Source organism: Dreissena polymorpha, chromosome 1, assembly GCF_020536995.1.
Source record: "Dreissena polymorpha isolate Duluth1 chromosome 1, UMN_Dpol_1.0, whole genome shotgun sequence".
Classification (NCBI taxonomy): domain Eukaryota; kingdom Metazoa; phylum Mollusca; class Bivalvia; order Myida; family Dreissenidae; genus Dreissena; species Dreissena polymorpha.
Window position 1 is genome coordinate 59,872,351 of NC_068355.1, and position 18,931 is coordinate 59,891,281.

At 36.3% G+C, this 18,931-nt stretch overlaps 1 protein-coding gene and 1 long non-coding RNA gene across 4 annotated transcripts in view; both read left to right on the forward strand.

The window, feature by feature from the left end:
- LOC127831017 (thymidylate synthase-like) overlaps window positions 1-18,931 on the forward strand; it is a 117,485-nt gene that overhangs the window by 40,129 nt on the left and 58,425 nt on the right. Inside the window, exon 1 of one of the 3 annotated variants that reach the window (XM_052356005.1) lies at window positions 9,798-9,829. The exons of the other annotated variants lie outside the window; for them this stretch is intronic. Within the exon in view, the coding sequence (XP_052211965.1) occupies window positions 9,813-9,829 (17 nt within the window). The 5' untranslated portion in view covers window positions 9,798-9,812. Of the gene's footprint in view, window positions 1-9,797; window positions 9,830-18,931 lie in introns of those variants that run through there. 3 annotated transcript variants of the gene reach the window in all.
- Window positions 1,018-5,000, forward strand: LOC127831272 (uncharacterized). The gene is made up of 2 exons (XR_008026391.1): window positions 1,018-1,132; window positions 4,360-5,000. It is a non-coding gene; the product is annotated as an uncharacterized LOC127831272 (long non-coding RNA).

Genomic DNA, 18,931 nt, shown 5'->3' on the forward strand with positions numbered 1-18,931 from the left:
AAAATCAACTGTTCAGTATTTTGGCTTAAAAATGTAGCTTAAATGACTGCTCAATATGCCAAGAGATGACCTGGAGGTATCTTAAATTGTGTTTAATGCCTAGACACTCGTCTGCAACATGTGGTTTATGCAGGGACCCAAGTATAGGTCCCTGGGTTCATGACACCATGTTTTTATGCCCCCAGATCAAAATATCGGGGGTATATTGTTTTTGGCCTGTCTGTCATTGTATGTGTGTGTCCCAAAACTTTAACCTTGGTCATAACTTTTGCAATATTCAAGATAGCAACTTGAAAGGTCATTGTCACGGTCATTCTTCAAGGTCAAAGGTCAAAAAAACAAATTCAAAAACTTTAACCAAAACTTTAACCTTCTTCATAACTTTTGCAATATTGAAGAAAGCAACTTGATATTTGGCATGCATGTGTATCTTATGGAGCTGCAAATTTTGAGTGGTGAAAGGTCAAGGTCTAGGTCATCCTTTAAGGTCAACGGTCAAATTTATGGCTTCAAAGCGGCGCAATAGGGGGCATGCCATTGTGTTTCTGACACATAAATCTCTTGTTTTTGTAATAGTCTGGACAGTATCCGATCTTAACGAGAGAATCAGTTTGTGATTAACGCATGTGTAATTACACACTGGAATAAAAATGCTGCAACAAAGAGTGACAAAATTGGTGTGAACAATTAAATAAAACAATTACATTAATCAAGAGAATTTATTATACCCCCATTACCTTTGGTAATAGGGGCTATATAGGAGTCACTTTGTCTGTCGGTCTGTTTGTCCTGAAAATGTAATTCGATCTTCACTAAACTTGGTCAGAAGTTTTATCTAGGTGATGTCTAGGCCAAGTTTGAATATGGGTCATGCCAGGTCAAAAACTTGGCCACGGGGTCACTAAGTGTGTTTTAATCCGAAAGTTTGTCAAGGCCATAACTTTGTCATTATTTTCCGTAAAGCCTTTGGCTTTACATGTATCAATAGCATGTCTGTCAGACGCTGCGCATACGGCCCGCAATTATAAAGATCCGGAAAATACACCATGCACTACGCTCCGCACAGTACACATCGAAGAACCCGGATAATCATTGTCTTTTCGGCGCTTGAAGCGAGAGCACGATTTTATCGGTGAGTTTCACATGGCCCGATATTTTTTAAATTATATTGGCTCCACCTAGGACGTAGTCCAGGTATTTGTTGATTTTATTATTACAGAAAGTTTCCGTTTTTACAGTTCTTTGCTGTTATTTATTTGTTAATTGTAACTCTGGTTAAAATTAAAATGAGCCAGTCCGAGAACGAAGTTCTCGAGTACACTGCAAATGTTCTGTTCTCATCTTCGGAAAGCGAAGGTGAGTTTTCGGGGTTCGAGGCAGATAGCGCCGAACCAAAACAGTGCCAACAACGAAAGCTTAAATCGGTTGTTAAGCGAGTACATAAAAGTTCGACACGAACTGACGTAAATAATAATTCTAAAAATGACTCAAAACAGACAAAGGGAAAGCAAAAAGCCACAAAGAAAACAACCCCTAAGTCAACAAGTGTAGGCTTATTTGATTTAGATAATTTGTCTGCCAATGATATTGATGTACTGAGAAAAAAGCTGGGCATTTTTGATATGCCAGTAGAGGAAGTGTATGATGACTTTGAGGGTTTTGACCCCCAGAATGCCCCAAATTTGAGAATAGAGGTTGAAAATGAAAATGAATTTACAGATTCAGATGCAAATGATTCTATAGGTGCACGAAAATATGCCCAAGACTCTAGCAATAACATGACATCTAAGTTGAAAAATAGTCTTTTTGACGATTCTGATCAGGTTGAAGATCGATCAGACTGGAAATTGCCCAAGATTAAAACAAAAGTTAAAGGACCAGCTATTACACAATCTTTGGCTGACTTAATTAGTGTGGCTTGTACATCACAGTGTGACATTGAATCTGTTTCAGAGAAGTATCATGTTCCTGAAAATTGTGAGAAATTAAATCCTCCCACTGTTAACAATGAGATATGGAAAATTTTAGACAAAAGAACACGTACTTATGATCGTCTTTTCCAAGACATACAATCACTACTTTCATCAGGCATTGTCCCAATTCTGAAATTGGTCCAAGTGCTTAAGCAGTCATTGATGACCAATGAAGAGGCTAAAGAGTTAATCTCTGACTCTCTGACATTATTGGGTCAAGCCCAGTTCAATTTGAGTGTCCGTAGGCGATATCTTCTTAAACCTAATCTAGACCAGAAATACAAAAATTTGTGTAGCATAAACATGCCTGTGACAACCCAACTGTTTGGGGACGACATTGCCAAGGAAGTGAAGAATTGCGAGACCAGTCTTAATCTTGGAAAGATGAGACCGCAGCAAAGTTTTCAGCCCAATTTCTTTCCGAGGGGAGGATTCCGTGGAAGGTTTCCACGTAATTTCAATAGAGGTCGTGGCAATGTAAGATACATGCCATATGGACAGGCACCTGCCTTCAATCCTCGAGGATTTAGAGGACCCATGAGAGGAGGACCTAGAGGCGGTAGAGGTTTTAAACCCTCTGCAACTGTATCAGCCCCAAACGAGGGCAATTAGGAGCGGTAGGTAGACTCAAACACTGTTATAAGTCCTGGGAATTTTTTACCAGTGATCAATGGATTTTGAATAATATAAAAGGCTATGTCCTGGAATTTGAGTCAAAACCTTTTCAAACAGTTATTCCAAATGAAATCTCTTTTAATGAATCAGAAATTCAGATTATTGATCAAGAGGTGGATGATTTATTGAAAAAAGGAGCTATTGTCGGTTCTGAGTGGGAGCCAGACCAGTTTATTTCAAATATATTTGTGGTCAAAAAACCTAATGGAAAATTTAGACCAATTATAAACCTCAAAAGGTTAAATAATTTTGTTCATTATGAACATTTTAAACAAGAGCATTTTAAGATAGTGCTTGAATTAATTCAAGAAAATGATTTCTTTTGTTCTGTGGATTTACAAGATGCTTATTTTTCGGTTCCTATTCATCCAGATTATCAAAAATATTTGAAATTTACATGGAAAGGAGTTTTATATGAATTTGTTTGCCTGCCGTTTGGGTATAGTGCAGCACCCAGAGTATTTACAAAGTTGTTAAAACCAGTTTATGCATGGTTTAGGTCCCAAAGTATTAAATGTGCTTACTATATTGATGATTCTATTAATATGAGTTTAGACAGACATATATGTTTACAGAATGCTGAAACAATTTGTTCCACATTACAGTCTCTTGGTTATGTGGTAAATCCCACTAAGTCAGTTCTAGTGCCAACACAAAGGATTGTGTTCTTTGGTTTTATAATAGATTCCGTTCAGTTTATGATATTCCTTACAGAGGAGAAAATAGAAAAAATTATTCTTAAAGCTCGAAGACTTTTGTCTAGTAGAAGAGTAATAGTTAGAGACCTGGCATCGTTTATAGGTCTTTTAGTTAATGCTTTTTATGCAGTTCTAGAGGCTCCTTTGCATTATAGACAACTTGAACGTTTAAAATTAGAAGGACTTGGAAATAATAACAGTTTTGATAATGAAATAATGTTAAATGGGAGAGTTATTCAAGACTTGCATTGGTGGATTGGGAATGTTAATTGTAAAAATGGTAAAAGGATTAGACCTAAGAAAGTCAGTTTCATTTGTCAAACTGATGCATCTTTATTAGGTTGGAGTTGTGTTGACAACGAATCTGGTAGATTTGTTAATGCTGAATGGACGAAAAAAGATTCCGAATATCATATTAATTTTTTGGAGCTTAAAGCGATTTTTCTTGGGTTACAGTCATTATATGATAAAACCAATGATTGTCATATAAGAGTTTTTTCTGATAATGTATCTGCAGTGACCTATGTTAATGATATGGGAGGAATGACTTCTCAAAAAATGGATGGTTTAGCAGCAGAAATTTGGCAGTGGTGTTTAAAAAATAATAATTATCTTTCAGCTGCCTATGTGAAAGGATCAGAGAATAATGTTGCTGATTTTTATTCTCGATATTTTAATAAATCATCAGAATGGATGTTGAAACAAGAGATTTTTGAAAGAATTTGTTCAGAGTATTTTATACCTGATATTGATCTCTTTGCATCAAGCCTTAATTGTAAATGTAATAAGTTTGTTTCTTGGGTTCCTGAACCTCAAGCTTATTTCAATGATGCTTTTTCAATTTCATGGTCAGATTTTGAACCATATTTGTTTCCGCCATTTGCCTTAATTGGTAAGGTACTGAACAAACTAGTACAAGATAATGTTAAACGAGCTATATTGATTATTCCATTATGGAGATCTCAATTTTGGTTCCCAAATGTTATTGATTTATTGATATCAATTCCTGTTAGATTACCTCGTCACAAGGATTTGTTGACCGACCCAGAGGATGGAACATCACATCCACTATCCAAAAGTATGGACTTGGTCGCAGTGCAGCTATCAGCCGACATTTGCTTGTGCAAGGAGTTCCTTCAGGAGCAGTCTCAGTTATCCTTAACTCATGGAAATCAGGAACAGAAAAACAGTATAGTTTGTCATGGCGTAAGTGGTGTATTTGGAATCAAGAACGAGGTAAAAATCCCATTAAAACCTCTGAGACGCAGGTAATAGCTTATTTATTTTACCTGTTAAAAAACAATAAGTCTTATTCAGTGCTGAACACACATAAAGCAATGCTTTTGCAGACTTTAAATATTTTAGGCAATAAATGGTGTGAATCTCCAACATTAATTAGTAGGTTTATGAGAGGTGTAGCTATTATGAAACCTGTGGTTCCAAGGTACAAATTTACATGGGACGTGTCTTGTGTTTTGCAACTATTAAAGTCGCTTATGCCTTTGAAACAGTTATCTTTGAAAACATTAACGCTAAAGTTAGTTGGTTTGGTGGCTTTGGCTGCTGCCCCTCGTGCACAAACTATTGTGTCCTTGAATATTGATTGTGTTAAAATTGATTATACTACTTGTGAAGCGGTGTTTTATTTCAAAAATTTGTTGAAAACTACGCCAGTGGGTAAAAAACAAAGTTTTTATTTAAAATTGCAGCACTTTCAGGAAGAAAGTTTATGTGTGTTTCATACCTTAATTCATTATATGAAAAGAACTAAGCATCTTAGACTTTCATCTCAGTTGTTTGTGTCTTATGTTTCTTATAAAGAAGTGTCTACAAGTACTATTGCACGATGGTTGAAGGATGTTTTAGTTATGTCAGGTATTGATGTGGCTATTTTTAAGCCACATTCATTCAGATCAGCAGCAGTTTCTGCTGCAGTTAAAGGAAATTGTTCCATTAATAATATCCTTAAAACGGCAGGGTGGAATACTGATTCCAATTTCTACAAGTTTTATTATAGAGACATTGTTGAAAGGTCTGATGTACCATTTGTTCAGGCAGTTTTTTCGCAGGTTTAATTGTATCATTAAACTTAGTGTTTTTTCATATGTTATATGTTAAAATATACATGTATACATATACAAAGTGAAGGTTTATTTAACCGTATTGTTTTCATTTGTTGACGTTTCAGGTATTTGTATGAACAGTCACAAATGTTTTTCTATTACCTTTGTATTCTGTCATATATGGTTGGGGTATGGAATGCCTATTATCATATTGTATACCTATTGTGTATTATTTTGTTAACATGTTGAAATAATACAATCTAGACAGGAAAGGAACTTAAGAATTGGTTTTATATCTGTGTCCTGCTAGATTTGTTGTCAGTCTTTAAAGATGCTATTGATACATGTAAAGCCAAAGGCTTTACGGAAAATAATGTCCCCTCATCCAAGCGTTTGTGACGGATGAGGGTCATTATTAGAAGTAAAGCCGGAGGCTGAGCATGTATCAACCCACCCCTGTTGTTGTATAAAGGTTATATGGAAGTGTTATTCTTCTTTTTCACCCTCCCAGGTTGACATTTACTGACAACAAATAACTTTTAAACAATGATTATCCGGGTTCTTCGATGTGTACTGTGCGGAGCGTAGTGCATGGTGTATTTTCCGGATCTTTATAATTGCGGGCCGTATGCGCAGCGTCTGACAGACATGCTATTGATACATGCTCAGCCTCCGGCTTTACTTCTAATAATGACCCTCATCCGTCACAAACGCTTGGATGAGGGGACATTTATCAATATATTTTAAAATGACTTGGTACATTTGTTCACCATCATGGGAAGGTGTGGCATGCGAAAGAAGTCCATCGCTTTCTCAAAGGTCAGGGTCACACTTGGAGTTTTCCATAAATGAGCTTGTCCAGGCCATAACTTCGTCATTTATTGTGTGACTTTACAATCATTTTGCACATTTGTTCACCATCATTGGACGGTGTGTCATGCAAACGAATTGCGTCAATATTTGCAACGTTGAGGTCACACTTTGAGTTCAAAGGTCAAAAATGGCCATAAATGACCTTGTCCAGGCCATAACCATGTCGTTCATTGTTAGATTTTAAAATCATTTGGCGTATTTGTTCACCATCATTGGACGGTGTGTAATGTGAAAGAATTACATTGATATCTGCAAAGTCAAGGTCACACTTTGAGTTCAAAGGTCTAAAATGGCCATAAATGATCTTGTCCAGGCCATAACTATGTCATTCATTGTGAGATTTAAAAATTCATCGGTACAATTGTTCACAATCATTTGAGTGTGTGATGCGAAAGAATTACGTCAATATCTCCAAGGTCACACTTTGAGCTCAAAGATCAAAAATGGCCATAAATGATCTTGTCCAGAGTCCAGGCAATAACTATGTTGTTCATTGTCTGATTTTAAAATTACTGGGTGCATTTGTTCACAATCATTGGACAATATGTCATGGGAAAGAATTACGTCAATATCTCCAAGGTCAAGGTCGCACTTTAAGTTCAAAGTCAAAAATGGCCATAAATGAGCTTGTCCAGGCCATAACAACCGTAGGTTTCCACGTATAGCGCGCTCCCATGTATAGCGCGCAGGCTGTTTTTTAAATGCAAAAATTGAGAAAAAATATTTAAAGACAATAAAACCACCAAATTGGACTGAAAATGGCCGCCATTTTACTATTGCACAATCCAATAATCCGGGGCATTGGAAAGCTTAATTAAGCATTCAAAATAGGAAGCGTCATTATGATTAGGAGCATGGGTTGCATAGCACTATACTTTTCTCACAATTTTGTAATTTTCTAGCAAAAGATTAACAGTCCACGTGCATTTCGTGAAAAATGTGAGAAAATAAGAATTAGCAGTGATTTTTTTTGCTTTTATTTGTTACAGCCTGTGCCATTTAAATTGGGAAAATTAGCGCGATAAACTGTGAAATTGGGGAAAATGGCACGATAAACCATGAAATTGGGAAAAATTAAGAATTATAAATATGAGGATAAGTAACAGAATTAATATTGTTTTTAAGTGCATGTTCAGGGGTTTTTCTAGCCATTTTGAGAAAAGGAGTCTGGTGAAATTGGGAATTTTTTTTTAATCAATAAAAGTGGCAAATTTGGGAATTATTTATCGACAAAAAGGACTAAATTAAAGGTATATAGTTTGTAATATGTTAAAAAAACAATAAAGTTGAAATCTAGAGTTAAGAAATCATAAGACACTTCTTTCTTTAAAAAAAATTTTTTTTTTTTTTTTGGGGGGGGGGGGGGGGGGGAATTTGGAATTTTTTGGGGAAATTTTGATCAGAATTTTGGGAAAAAACGTGGAATTTCGCGATTGGGAAGCAGCCGAAATTCGGCGGTAATTTTGGGCAAAAAAAATCACTGATTAGTGTACATCGTGTGATTTTTCCTCGGGGGAAAGCATGGTCATTTCCGGTAAATTTGAATGTCGCATGGGGGACAGGGATACAGTTGTTGAGGTACACCACTGTTGAACGTTCAATATTTATACACACAAAATGCAATTGCATATCTTCACGTTCTCAAGTTTCAATTAGTGTCTCAAATGTCAATTAGCGTCTTAACAAGTCGTGGCACATATTACTCAATAACATCTGCCAATTACGAAGTGCAAAATGACCCCCTTTCACACCTACCGTTACCCGCAAAAAAGACCTTGTTCGCACCTACCCTTGCCTTCTCTCCGGAATATCCCCATCGGCATTCATCAATAAAGAAGTGTATAAACACAAACAAAGAAATTTCCGCAAGTTTATTTAAACAAATTTATTTTTGACCAAAACTTCTTCTACCGCATTCATATCTACCAGTAGCGACTTCTTGTTGTTCGACAATGGCCCCTCAGTCTGTACGATTATAGGGTGGTAGTTTTCTGGAAAAAAACATGGCGGCCATTTTGATTATTTACGATTACACAACATATTTTTTACCAATTTAGCAGCTGGGATAGCGTTGTATCAATGTATAGCGCGCACCAGCTTTTTAATTTAATTTTTTTAATTTGAATTTTGGAGGTAAAACACTGCGCGCTATACGTGGAAACCTACGGTATGTCATTCATCATGAGATTTTAAAATGTACCGGTACATTAATTTTGTTCACAGTCATTAGACGGCGTGTCATGCGAAAGAATTTAAGATTTGATAGGTCAAAATGGCCATAAATGATAATGGCATAGTAATTATTACAAATCGCCATAAATGAGTTTCTCTTGTTTTGTGAAGACAGCATGCATAATATTCTGTGTCTGCAGCATGTAGAGGTATATGTAACGTCTGTGACAATTATAAGGGGGCTATATAGGAGTCACTTTGTCGGTCCATCTGTCTGTCCTGAAAATTTTATCCGATCTTCACCAAACTTGGTCAGAAGTTGTATCTAGATGATGCCTAGGGTAAGTTTGAATATGGATTATGCCGGGTCAAAAACTAGGACACGGGGTCACTAAGTGCGTTTTAAACCAAATGTTTGTCAGGACCATAACATTGACATTTATCGTTAGATTTTAAAATGACTTGGTACATTTGTTTACCACCATGGGACGATGTGTCATGCGAAAGAAGTACGTCGATATCTCCAAGGTCACTGTCACACTTGGAGTTTCCCATAAATGAGCTTGTCCGGGCCATAACTTTGTCATTTAGTGTGAGACTTTAAATCATTAGGCACATTTGTTCACCGTCATTGGACGGTGTGTCATACGAAAGAATTGCATCCATATCTGCAACATCAAGGTCACACTTTGAGTTCAGAGGTAAAAAATGGCCATACATGACCTTGTCCGGGCCATTACTTTGTCATTTATTGTGAGACTTTAAAATCATTTGGCACATTTGTTTGCCATTATTGGACGGTGTGTCATGCACAATAATTACGTCGATATCTTCAAGGTCAAGGTCACACTTTGAGTTCAAAGGTAAAAAATGGCCATAAATGAGCTTGTCCGGGCCATATCTATGTCGTCCTTGGTGAGATTTAAAAATCATTTGGCACATTTGTTCACCACGAACCACCGTGGCTGCGTTGGTCCACCATGATGGTGGTGGTCCACTGTGAGATCTATTTCCCAATAAATGTCCACTGTGCTCACCCACCGTCACCGCGATCTATCATAATGAAATCCCTTTCAAACCAGTGATTATCCATCCTGACGAAATATTGTCCACTGTGGGACTGTGTTTTATGCAGAAATCGCTCTAGACGTAGTTTATGGATTAAATATTTTTAGTTACTTTCATCTGCAATAAACATGAAACTTTTTTAAACAGTTCATATCCTAATTCATGTAACACAATTTTGGCATAAAGTTTTATATATTATAAATATCATTTCACTGACTAGCATATAATCAGATTCATATGCATATATTGTTTTATTATGTTTGTCATTATGGACGCAGCATGGAACTCATATGGAAGACATTGCAAGGTAAATATATTTATATTAAAGCGAGATTACGATTTTGTCAAATATTTATTAATTTATATAAAATGTGTAAAAAAAACTTATTAAACATGTATTTCAATATAAATTAAAATAAAAGTTAAGAAGAACATGTGTCGAAAAATGCGAAATAAGCTAGATATTTAATACTGAAATCGAAAATGTCTGTACAGTCTAATTCGCCAGCATGTAAATCATGCATGTATGATGTGAATCTAAATTTAGATTAACGGTTCATTTTAAATTCCTTCAGCGATATCTTTTTATATGACACACGAACACTAACTAAAAAGAAGAATGCTTCAGTAATTGTAGAAAAAATATGTACGAAATATCTTCGTCACAATCGGCTCGGGGCGCTAATTTGACTTCGCTGCATTTTATGAAATTTGTCTTCAATGTATATTTTTCTTGCCTTTTTTGTGTTATTGTAATATATTTTATCAATTTATTACGATGTAACACATATACAAAATTGTATAATCTTGCTTTAATTAAAATAATTTAAATACATATATAACCAGGGATCATATTTTTTTCGGTTTTGTCGGTCCTAGACCGATTGGGGTCATGAAAGACCGATTGAAAATCCCAAACAGTCGGTCCGATTCTGTTTGCTATTAAAATTCCCATGTCATGAAATCGATTACACAGTGTACATGCTAACACACCCTAATGACATTCTTATCTCGATTACCGGTAGGTGTGATAAACCATTTGCTGTAGTCTCTAAACCGGCCAGGACCGGTTTATTGCACGTCAGACCAAGAATCAAAAACTTGTGAACAGCGGATTAAAGATGCATCCGAAAAGACGAGTCTGAATGCACGCGCTGTAACTAAACAAAACATGCAGATACATTTTCCACCAGCGTAATAATCCGGTAATATAATTATGAATGAAAGTCGCAGATCTGATTGACAGAACAGCCGAAAGTTATTTTTATGGGCGGAACTTCACATAAAATAGTTCACACGAAAAATAATATACATTGAATAAATCTTTAGTAAAACCGTGTTAGAATCAAAATAATTCGTGTACTTTATACTTTGTCGTTGAATAACTCACGACCGGAAAATTAGATGCGTGGTTTCAAATGCTTTGCTCTCGTGATTAAATCCCTACGCATCTAAACTATCGGCCGTGGGTTATTTGACAACAAATTATTTATTAAATATTTAGTTGTTGTTGTCAGTAGCCAAGCTACGCACAGACATTTGCTTGGTTCAGTGCATGTTTGTAAGCTATTACAGTGCCCCAGATAATTATTTGGGAAATAAGGTTTTCACCCATTGATTTTGAAAAATAGGGGGATTTCATTCTTGAAATAGGGTGAATGAGTTATAAAAATGCATACCTTAAAATCATTGCTGCTTTACTTCTGTTGAAGATGCACATATATTTGTATTGATTCATTTTTTTTTTAAATAAAACTGTAAACTATCATAATTAATTTTAATAAACTGATGTTTCATAACATCTTTAATCCTTGAAACTGTCCATAATATAAACTTAAAAAATAATCGATAACACAAATGATTCGGCACTTATTGGTTCTTGCTTTCTTGGTTTGAAAAAGTTTGCATCGACTGATATTTTGGCGCAACAATAACGGACGTCTTTCGACCTCTTTTAGCAATTTTGAAAAAAAATCATGAGCTATTGTCATCACCTTGGCGTCGGCGTTGGCGTCGGCGTCCGGTTAAGTTTTGCGTTTAGGTCCACTTTTCTCAGAAAGTATCAATGCTATTGCATTCAAACATGGTACACTTACTTACTATCATGAGGGGACTGGGCAGGCAAAGTAAGATAACTCTGGCATGCATTTTGACAGAATTATGTGCCCTTTTTATACTTAAAAAATTGAAAATTTTGGTTAAGTTTTGCGTTTAGGTCCACTTTTCTCAGAAAGTATCAATGCTATTGCATTCAAACTTGGTACACTTACTTTCTATCATGAGGGGACTGGGCAGGCAAAGTTAAATAACTCTGGCTTGCATTTTGACTGAATTATGTGCCCTTTTTATACTTAGAAAATTGAAAATTTTGGTTAAGTTTTGCGTTTAGGTCCATTTTTCTCAGAAAGTATCAATGCTATTGCATTCAAACTTGGTACACTTACTTACTATCATGAGGGGACTGGGCAGGCAAAGTTAGATAACTCTGGCGTGCATTTTGACAGAATTATGTGCCCTTTTTATACTTAGAAAATTGAAAATTTTGGTTAAGTTTTGTGTTTAGGTCCATTTTATTCCTTAAGTATCAAAGCTATTGCTTTCATACTTGCAACACTTACTAACTATCATAAGGGGACTGTGCAGACAAAGTAATGTACCTCTGACTGGCATTTTGACAGAATTATGTGCCCTTTTTATACTTAGAAAATTGAAAATTTGGTTAAGTTTTGTGTTTAGGTCCACTTTTATTCCTACAGTATCAAAGCTATTGCTTTCATACTTGCAACACTTATTAACTATCATAAGGGGACCGTGCAGGCAAAGTTATGTAACTCTGACTGGCATTTTGACGGAATTATGTGCCCTTTTTACTTAGAAAATTGAAAATTTGGTTAAGATTTGTGTTTTGGTCCACTTTACCCCTAAAGTATCATAGACATTGCTTTCATACTTGGAACACTCACAAACTATCATAAGGGTACAGTAAAAGGACAAGTTGCATAACTCTGGTTGTCATTGTTACGGAATTATGGCCCTTTTTTGACTTAGTAACTTTGAATATATGGTTAAATTTTGTGTTTCGATCCACTTTACTTCTTAAGTATCAAGGCTATTGCTTTCAAACTTCAAATACTTTCATTCTATCATGAGGTTACTGTACCTGGCAAGTTGAATTTTACCTTGACCTTTGAATGACCTTAACTCTCAAGGTCAAATTATTAAATTTTGCTAAAATTGCCATAACTTCTTTATTTATGATTAGATTTGATTGATACTTTGACAAAACTACTCTTACCTGACATACCACAATAGACTCCATCTAAACCATCCCCCGTGCCCTCCCCCCCTCCTCCCCCCCTCCCCCACCTAATTTTTGTATTTTTTTTTAAAGATCATCTCACAAATGACCACCACACCCTCACACTATACCCCCACCCCACCCCCCCCCACCCCCCCCCAAATTTTTTTTTTTTAATTTTTTTTTTTTTAAAGATCATCTCACAAATTACCACCACACCCTCACACTATACCCCACCCCCCCAAGTTTTTAAAACGGTTATGTTTGAAATACCGTCCAACCATCGCACCCAAAATCTCCCCATCCCCCCCATTGAAAATGAGAGTCCCTTCACCTTTAAAAAGAAAATAGATGAGCGGTCTGCACCCGCAAGGCGGTGCTCTTGTTATTTCTCATCGTAATAGAAACTGAAAGTACAGACGCTTTAAAAATACCTGCACAATGAGCGACGGAATAAGTCAGATTGAAAACGCATATATGTCGTGGTAAATAATTTTGTGAGACGCTTTATTTAACTATGAAATCTAGTCTGTAGAGCGTTTGAATAACTTTGACTGTTTTCCTGCTCCGTCATCCAGGAGCTTGCTGAATAAAAGCGTCACCGTGTTACGATAATAATTCCAAAGAGAAAATACCGAAAATGAGCAAAGCATTTTCGATCGAAGCTATTGTGTCGTACGCATCAAATTTGACATACTTGCGTAAAAATCAAATTGGTTGCGTTTTCAATATGCACGATCTTGAGTTTCTTTGCGTTTTAAAACATTTTAATAGGGTGAAAGACGCAGATACGCAGCTTATCTGGGGCACTGCTATTATCGAGTCGGCAACAATTTAAAACATCGGTATAGACTTACACAGATTATTAATATTGACAACGATGAAAAAGTCTGATAAAACAGCACACGAAACAACAATGAAATACCAAATGATAAAACCAGTTGAGAAAACTCATTCCGTTTAAAAAAAATGCCTAAGGGAATTTTACTTGTACATGTATTATACCACCTTCATGAATGGCAAAATCAATGGTATATATTTTAACGTTATTTGTCATGATTTCGGATATACATTTTCGGATACTTTTCCCCATTTATATCCGGACCGATTGATGTTGCGGGAAAATATGATCCCTGTATATAACACTTGTGTGCTTGTTCATATAGATATTTTTTTTCCACAACTGCCACCTGTTATATTTTGATATATTCAGTACCAGGTTTTCAAGGAACGTGTTGCCCTTTTTTGCCTTAACTGCGCATGAAAATGCCCTTTGTGAGTGTACGGCGCCACGCCCCTTTTCCCACCTGGGAAAAACACAATACGATGTTATGATTTATGTTTTTACTTGTTTTTTATGCCCTTGGTAGGGTGGCATATAGCAGTTGCACTGTCCGTCAGTCAGTATGTCAGTCTGTCCGTCTGTCCGAAAAAACTTTAACATTGGCCATAACTTTTTAAACATTGAAGATAGCACCTTGATATTTGGCATGCAGGTGTATCTCATGGAGCTGCACATTTGAGTGGTAAAATTTCAAGGTTTTACATCATCCTTAAGGTCTAGGGTAGAAAAAACAAAGTCAAGGGAAGTAATAAGCTTTAAATGGACATAGTTATCTGACCTGCCCACGTATATATTTTTGTTAAAAAAATCAAAGCGGGGCAGTAGGCGGCATTGTTTTTCTGACAAACACATTGTGGTAAAAGGTCAAGGTCATCCTTTACGGTCTACGGTAAAAAATACCGATTTAAGGGAAGTAATAAGCTTTATAAAGGGAGAAAATTATTCAATATTGAACATAGACACTTTATATATTTGGCATGCATGTGTATCTCATGGAGTTGCACATTTTGAGTGGTGAATCTACAGTCACGGTAGTGGCTTTTAATTATTTGCTACTAAAAATAGAGATTTGCTACAGACAATTATTTTCAAGGGAAGTAATTTATATAATTATAAATCTCATATTATATATTTCCTTACCAAGAATTGAAGTTCTTTTCACAGTTACTGTACAGATTTATTATTTTGATTATTTATAACCATAATGATTGATTTTTCAAAGTTTTTTTTTTAAATGATATAATTATAATTTCTTTAATGTTCATTACATACCTGTGGACTTATGTCTATAGATACATGATCAACTCTGGCTATGATATCTTTTTAACCACATGTAATCGCTATTTTAGAGCATGGTTGATGTTCAGTATTACTGTTTCCTCTCAAATATCATAACTACAACGAAAATTTGCGAATCTGAAACAACTATATTCAATTATGTCAATTTACCCAAATGTAAAAAGGCCCCTTTAAGTCTTTTTATAGTATGCTGATCTTGAAATTGGAATAGCCAATCAGAAAACAGCGCTAAACAAGAACCTATTTTCAAGATTGCCGTTTGGCACTATTAACGCAATTGATTATTTATTATTATTACAGACGATAAACATTTGGATAAAAAAAGCAAGAGTTTAAAAGACTATCAGTTAATAGTTATCATATGTTCATATTGATTCATAGTTTTTGGCCTGGGGCGAAGCCCCTAGGCCAAAGTACTCAATACCGTTTTTTGAGATAAGCTGACTTGGCTGGCTGCCAAAACAACCACGAATGAGTGAATTTGGAAAAGTCCGATTTACCACTTGGCGGTCATTCATGCGCAATCAAAGAAGAGGGACCTATACAAACAAATAGGTCCCTGCAAAGAAGTTCTCAATAACCCGCATTGTGAATACAGAACATCACTATATAACATGACAGTGTCATAAAACGTGTAAAAAATAGTATTGAAGCAAAATTCCTAAGCATTGGGTACGGCATAGTTTTTATTATTATTTGCATATTCATGCGAGAATAAGTTCCTCACTTGACGGTCTAGGCCGAAAATATACGAGTGTCTACGGAGACAGTACAAAGAATTTTTTCTGATACATTTTTTAAGGTATTAGCACTCTAATGAACTTTGTGCAATATCTCCTTCTTCCGTACACATCCGTCAATCTGAACTTTATCCGGGAATGTGCTGAAAACTACGAATATTCTATAAATACTAAATGTAGGATCCGCTAAATACAAAGACAACAAATATGGCCGACATTGTACTTGACAGATTGGTCGTTTAAAGAAAAAGCAATTTGCTATGTTGAAAGAGAAAGATTAATAAAAGTGTTATTATCGTTCATATTAATGTGAATGGAGTTAATGATAAACGTCAATTAATGCATGGCAGTGTTGATATTTATGGAAAAAAAAAACGATTCCTGGAAACGCTTGAAAATTTTGACCACGTTTAGAACCCGTGTCACTTACAACATTTTATATTGTTGGTGAGAAGTAAAAGGGGTTAAAGTGGATTTATGCTTGTGTGATGACTGTAGCCATGTGAACGGGTTATCGTACGGCAAAACCCATCACGTAAAGAAGAGTCTTCAACTTTTCAAGAAAGGAATGCCTTGTTTTGCTGCCAACACAAAGCTCGGAACAGGAAGGTACACAGATTTTGCTTTTTTTCAAGTATAACAGTTTCATTATTCATAATTGGAGTAAAGTAGATTTTGTAGGAAAAGTGCACCCTGTCAGTGATTTTTACCACATAATCAGGATCATATTTGCTTTCATTTTGAAAATTAAAATGTGGAATCCGGGTCCCTTCGCCCTTATTTCTGTTCGCCCTTAATCCTGTTCCCCCTCAATCCTGTTCGCCCTGGGTCCGTTCGCCCTAAATTTTATTATCAAAGCAGGGAAGCAATAGATATAACGAAATTTGTTATCTTTAAACATTTTAATATATAAATGACAACTAAGCTACAAACTTGCCAACATGTGTACAAAATCAAGACGGCGCTCTTTAACGTGTAAGCGTGTTTGTAACAAAGCCGTAAAAGGCCAGTAATTTTCTCTAATTGTTATACGCCCGTATAAAATACGGGACGTATTATGTGAAACCCCTTGGCGGGCGGGCGGGCGGGCGGCGGGCGGAAGGCATCACTTTGTCCGGACTCTAATTCAAATTGTATTCATCCGATCTTCACCAAACTTGGTCAGCAGTTGCATCTAGTTGATATCTAGGCCAAGTTCGAATATGGGTCATGCCGGGTCAAAAACTAGGTCATAGGGTCAATAAGTGCATTTTCAAAGGGGCCACTTTGTCCGGACTCTATTTCAAATTGTATTCATCCGATCTTCACCAAACTTGGTCAGCAGTTGCATCTAGTTGATATATAGGCCAAGTTCGAATATGGGTCATGCCGGGTCAAAAACTAGGTCATAGGGTCAATTAGTGCATTTTCAACGGCGCCACTTTGTCCGGACTCTAATTCAAATTGTATTCATCCGATCTTCACCAAACTTGGTCAGTAGTTGCATCTAGTTGATATCTAGGTCAAGTCCGAATATGGGTCATGCTGGGTCAAAAACTAGGTCAAAGGGTCAATTAGTGCATTTTACTTTGTCCGGACTCTAATTCAAATTGTATAAATCTTATCTTCACCAAACTTGGTCAGTAGTTGCATCTAGTTGATATCTAGGCCAAGTTCGAATATGGGTCATGCCAGGTAAAAAACTAGGTCATAGGGTCAATTAGTCCATTTTCAACAGCGCCACTTTGTCCGGACTCTTATTCAAATTGTATTCATCCGATCTTTACCAAACTTGGTCAGTAGTTGCATCTAGTTGATATCTAGGTCAAGTTCGAATATGGGTCATGTCGGGTCAAGAACTAGGTCATAGGGTCAATTAGTGCATTTTCAACGGCGCCACTTTGTCCGGACTCTAATTCAAATTGTATTCATCCGAAACTTTTAAACAACTTTTTATCCTGCGTCAAAGTGGTATGGGGGTATAAGTCACATTCAGTGACAAAGCTCTAGTTATACTTTGAAAATTGAAAATTTGGGTATGTTTTGTGTTTAGGTCCACTTTATTCCTACAGTATCAAAGCTATTGCTTTCATACTTGCAACACTTATTAACAATCATAAGGGAACTGTGCAGGCAAAGTTATGTAACTCTGACAGGCATTTGGACGGAATTATGGGCCCTTTATACTTAGAAAATTTAAAATTTGGTTAAGTTTTGTGTTTTGGTCCACTTTACCCCTAAAGTATCATAGATATTGCTTTCATACTTGGAACACTCGCAAACTATCATAAGGGTTCAGTAAAAGGACAAGTTGCATAACTCTGGTTGTCATTTTTACGGAATTATGGCCCTTTTTTGACTTAGGAACTTTGAATATATGGTTAAATTTTGTGTTTCGATCCACTTTACTTCTTAAGTATCAAGGCTATTGCTTTCAAACTTCAAATACTTTCAAGCGATCATGAGGTTAATGTACCTGGCAAGTTGAATTTTACATTGACCTTTGAATGACCTTGACTCTCAAGGTTAAATTATTAAATTTTGCTAAAATTGCCATAACTTCTTTATTTATGATTAGATTTGATTGATACTTTGACAAAACTACTCTTACTTGACATACCACAATAGACTCCACCCAAACCATCCCCCGTGCCCCCCTCCCTACCCCCCTCCTAATTTTTTTTTTAAAGATCATCTCAAAAATGACCACCACACCCTCACACTATACCTCCCCACCCCCCACCCCCCCCCCCCCAATTTTTTTTAAATGGTTAAAAAACACAAATATTTATTTTCATTATTTTATGTTTGAAATACCGTCCAACCATCGCACCCAAGAATCCCCCCCACCCCCCCTCCCCCCACCCGAATCCCCCCCCTAATTTTTATACGCCCGTTTTAAAAAAACGGGACGTATTATAGTTTCGCCTTGGCGGCGGGCGGGCGGCGTCCACAGCAGTGTCCGCTCTCTAATTCAAATAGTTTTCATCCGATCTTCACCAAACTTGGTCAGAAGTTTTATCTAGACAATATCTAGGTCAAGTTCGAATATGGGTTATGCCGGGTCAAAAACTAGGTCACAGGGTCACTTAGTGCATTTCAAGCATTTAGCATGGTGTCCGCTCTCTAATTGAAGTAGTTTTTATCCGATCTTCACCAAACTTGGTCAGAAGTTGTATCTGGACAATATCTAGGTCAAGTTCGAATATGGATCATGCCGGATCAAAAACTAGGTCACGAGGTCACTTA